The following is a 4875-nucleotide window of genomic DNA, read 5'->3' as shown; positions in this document are numbered from 1 at the left end:
AAAAAAAAAAAAAAAAAAAGGCACTCATATCTTCTAAAAGATGAGAAAATAAAAGGATAACACCTCTAAGTGTGAGGTGAGAAGCAGAAGCCCAAGAGGAAAGCACAAAGGCCGAGGGTCCACTCCTGGCCCATTCTCTCCCTGCCTTCCCCATGAGCTGGCAAGGTCGGGATGGTCAAGAGAGAGGCAGGTAGAGGCAGAAGAGTGGAGAGTCTTGCATCTTGCTAAGCCAGGGCAGTGCCGAGTGTGAGGAAGAGGGGCTGGGGCATTGAACCCCAAGGCCCTGAGGGACTTTCCCTTCGCTCTCCCTTGGCAGACAGTGAAGTCCTAGGGTGGGCAGTTAGAGCATAAAGTGGTTCAAGGGGAGAAATCTGTGTGAGGAAGGAGACTTACCTGAGGGTGTATGCGGGGGGCGGGGAGGGTGTCATGAGAGCTCGGGGAGAAGCGCATAATTCCCTGAATATAATTTATTTAAAGCAGTTTTTCTTCTTTTTTTTTTTCGAGGAGTCTTACTCTGTCACCCAGGATGGAGTGCAGTGGCGTGATCTCAGCTCACCGCCACCTCCACCTGCTGGGTTTAAGTGATTCTCCTGCCTCAGCCTCCTGAGTAGCTGGCACTACAGGCGCCCACCACCACACAGCACTAATTTTTGTATTTTTAATAGAGACAGGGTTTCACTATGTCGGCCAGGCTAGTCTTGAACTCCTGACCTCAGGTGATCCATCCACCTTAGTCTCCTAAACTGCTGGGATTACAGGTGTGAGCCACTGCACCTGGCCTAAAGCCGTTTTTCCAACAAGGTCAACCAACATTTGAAAAAGGACTTGAAGGTCGGGAGTGGTGGCTCATGCCTGTAATTCCAACACTCTGGGAGGCTGAGGTGGGTGAATCACTTGAGGTCAGGAGTTTGAAACCAGCCTGGTCAACATGGTGAAACCCAATCTCTACTAAAAATACAAAAATTAGGCCAGGCGTGGTGGCGCATGCCCGTAATCCTAGCATTTTGGGATGCCGAGGAGGGCTGATCACCCGATGTCAAGAGTCCGAGACCAGCCTGACCAACATGGTGAAACCCTCTCTTCTATTAAAACTACAAAAATTAGCTGGACGTGGTGGCTGGGGCCTGTAATCCCAGCTACTTGGGAGGCTGAGATAGGAGAATCGCTTGAACCCGAGAAGTGGAGGTTGCAGTGAACCGGGATCATGCCACTGTACTCCAGTCTGGGCGACAGAGTGAGACTCCATCTCAAAAAAGAAAAAGGACTTTAGGCCTTAAAGAAAGTCGTCATGGGGGGCACTGTAGTTCTCTCAGAGGAAACTTGTTCCTCAGACTCTCTTCAGAAAGAAAAGAGGAAGGAAGGAAGGAAGGAAGAAAGGAAGGAAGGGAGGAAGGGAGGGAGGGAAGGAGGGAGGGAGGGAGTGGGTCAGGAAGAACCCTGGCCGGAGCTTCCTAAACCCTGCAATGATGTCAGACCAGGGTTTGGCAAAACAACACGGCTGAGACCAAGCGATGTGGGCCCAGCAGCCTTGAGGACTTTCTGTGTGATAGCGCAGTCCCCAGGCAGTGGAGGGGTGGGAGCGGCGGGGAGAGATTGAGACGATTCCACAAGAGGCATCTCCCTCTCACTTCCGAGGCTTTACCACAGGCCTTCGGTGCCCACTCCCACAACAGCCTCCTGGGGACGGTCCTCAGCATTCTGGCCACCCAACGAGACACTGGGGCAGGGCCTATGGGCTTCTTAGCATCTGCAGTAGTTACCATAATCCCTGCACATGGCTGGCCCTCAGGAGGTGTCTGCTGAATAGTTGTGATGTGGTGTCTGGCAGAGCCAGGAGGCCTGAGACATCTGAAGCCCACGCATGACCTGTGGGAGGCCCTAGGAGCCCCAGTCTGGGCTCTCACCCGAGGCATAGCCAGGCAGGGGAAAGCGAGGGGCGTCCAAATGGGCAGACGCCTCCCTCACTGAGCAGTCAGTGGCCGAACTTTTTGAAAAAGTGACTCACCCCTCCCGCAGCCCCTGTAAGCAGCCCTCAGTTACTAACTCCCAAGGCAGGCCTGCTCCAGCGGCCACCTGCAGTGGCCGTCGCATTTGTCTGCCTGGTCTCCATCTCCCCTGCTTCTGGTCATCGCAGACTGATATTCCCCTGGGTAGTCACTCCCCACTCCCTGCCTAGCTCAAGGGGTGGCCAGTCTGTTCTCACCCCGCCCCCACCACCCATTTCCTGCCACAGAGCACTGGTCAGGGATGGGTGTCTCTATTTGAGCTGGTCTAGTGAGAATGAAACCTGGACTTGTAAACTCTGAGGAAGACAGAGGCCTCTTTCATTCACTTGTTACATGGAGGAGGAAGGAGGGAGGGGTGAAGGCTCACTCTGGCCAGGTTAAGGTATTTCAAGAAAATCAGAAATCCAGATTTTCACATGACATCGGAGTTTCAAATATCAGCATCTGGTTCCTATTACTTTAGAATACTCTGAGTGCCAGACTAAAAGTGTCTGTGAGCCAGATTGGGCCCAGAGGCTGCCAGGAGCGCCCTCGGCTCTGCAACAGCGCTACCTTCAGCACGGCTATCCAGAGACCCACCCAATCTGGCTGCAGTCTGCTTTCCCCAGCTCCATGCTTGGCCCTTCACTCTGGCCACCCAGGCAAAGTGGGCCTCTCCCCTTTCTCCAGGCAGTGGTCTCCAAGCCCCAGAGGATGCCCCCACCCCAGACACCTCCAGGCACCTGGCCCCTGCTGGCCTGTAAGCAACCCAGGCTCATCAGACCTCAGGGCTTTTGCTTTGCCTCAAGAGTTCTTCCAAAGACCCACATGCTTCACTCACGTCCTTCCTGTTTTTGCTCAAAGGTCACCTTCTCAGGGAGATCTACCCTAGCACACCCTTTAAAAAAGAAACCCACAGGGCGCGGTGGCTCACGCCTGTAATCCCAGCACTTTGGGAGGCCAAGGCAGGTGGATAACCTGAAGTCAGGAGATTGAGATCAGCCTGGCCAACATGGTGAAACCTCGTTTCTACTAAAAATACAGAAAATTAGCTGGGCGTGGTGGCATGTGCCTGTAATCCCAGTTACTCGGGAGGCTGGGGCAGGAGAATTGCTTGAACCCGGGAGGCAGAGGTTGCAGTGAGCCGAGATCGCGCCACTGCACTCCAGCCTGGGCGACAGAGCGAGACTCTGTCTCAAAAAAAAAAAACCCTGCCCCACACTCAGTACTCCCGTCCCCTTTTCCTGATGTATTTTTCTCCATTGAACTTATTATCTAAAACAGGGGTCAGCAAACTATAGTTTACAGGCCCAATACAGCCTACTGCTTGCTTTTGTAAATAAAGTTTTATTGGAACACAGTCACGCCCATTTGTTTGTGTAGTATCTATGGCTGCTTTCGGCTATGAGCACGGCTGAATGGTTGTAGCAGAGACCACTGCCCTGCAAGGCCTCAAATACCAACTGGTCCTTTAGAGATAAAGTTTGCCAACCCCTGATTTAAAATACTAGAATGTAGACTCCATGAAGGCAGAGACTTTTTGTCAGTTATGTTCACTGCCTTATCCTCAACACCAAGTAACAGTACCTGGCACTCGAGGGACTCTCAAATATCTGCTGAATGAATGGACAAACCAACCAACCAACCAACCGAGACGACTCCATGTCTTTGTGCACGCTGTTTCCTCAACCCTTCCTCCTTCTCCGAGCATCCTTCACGGCTCGACTCAGAGGTTCTCTCTAACGTGAAGCATTCCTGTCCCCTCCAGCTCCTCCACAAGCAAACAGTCCCTTCTTCCTTTATGCGTCTCTTCTTTTAGCACTCCTCACCCTACACTGAGATGATCTTTCTACCTGCTGTTCTCTAGGAGTTGCTTGGAGACAAGATCTCATCTTATTTGTGTCAGAATCACAAATGCTTGCACATCGAGCTCCCAAATGACTGCTCATTCAACGTGTGGGTAGATGAATAAAGGAATGTACCAATGTCCAAGACTAAAGAGAATGACCTGGTGTTTTCGGGTCATACTGTCTACTTCCTAAAGGTGGCGAAGAGAGACAGGTGGCTCAGAGGATCAACAGCCACCTCTACAAAGTGCTCTGAGCTCCTAAAAGCTCTGGAAAAACAGGCCGGGCGCAGTGACTCATGCCTATAATCCCAGCACTTTGGGAGGCTGAGGTGGGCGGATCATGAGGTCAGGAGTTCGAGACCAGTCTGGCCACCACGGCGATACCCTGTCTCTACTAGAAATACAAAAAATTAGCTGGGTGTGGTAGTGTGCGCCTGTAGTCCCTGCTACTCGGGAGGCTGAGGCAAGAGAATCGCGTGAACCTGGGAGGCAGAGGCTGCAATGAGCCAAGATCACACCATTGCATTCTAGCCCGGGTGACAGTGAGACTCCGTCTCAAAAAAAAAAAGCTCTGGAAAAACCAAGAGACCTTGCTTACTGGCTACCTGGTGCTCCCCAAGATATCTCCTACACCAGCTACCCCTGGGCCCGACACCCCCTACACTGGCTGCCCTGTGGCAACCCCCTGTCAATCCATACCTCATACTCAATGGCGAGGTCTGTGTGGTCATCAATATCCACCTTGGCCATCACCACCTTCCCGTGCTGCTTGGCCACCATCTTCTCTAACCTCGGCCCCAGGATCTTGCAGGGCCCACACCACCTCAAAAGGCGAGAAAGGAAGCGTCCAGTCAGTCAAAAGACCGCTCAGCATCCCCTACTGGCTTCTCAGACCTGCATCTTTCCAAGGAATATTTTACCCTTATTATCTCTGTCTACCATGTTTAAAAATTAACACAGGCCGGCCGGGCGCGGTGGCTCAAGCCTGTAATCCCAGCACTTTGGGAGGCCGAGACGGGCGGATCACGAGGTCAGGAGATC

At 52.4% G+C, this 4875-nt stretch overlaps 1 protein-coding gene across 3 annotated transcripts in view; it reads right to left on the bottom strand.

Annotated features, from left to right (window-relative positions):
• Positions 1–4875, bottom strand: part of TXN2 (thioredoxin 2) — a 17300-nt gene that overhangs the window by 7324 nt on the left and 5101 nt on the right. For all 3 annotated transcript variants that reach the window (XM_011964316.1, XM_011964315.1, XM_011964317.1), the window contains exon 3: positions 4534–4657. In XM_011964316.1, the coding sequence (XP_011819706.1) occupies positions 4534–4657 (124 nt within the window). The remainder of the gene's footprint in view (positions 1–4533; positions 4658–4875) is intronic.

Source organism: Colobus angolensis, unplaced genomic scaffold (genome assembly GCF_000951035.1).
Source record: "Colobus angolensis palliatus isolate OR3802 unplaced genomic scaffold, Cang.pa_1.0 Scaffold65, whole genome shotgun sequence".
NCBI lineage: Eukaryota > Metazoa > Chordata > Mammalia > Primates > Cercopithecidae > Colobus > Colobus angolensis.
The sequence above is the reverse complement of the archived record's forward strand: the minus strand, read 5'-3'. Positions and strand labels throughout refer to the sequence as shown.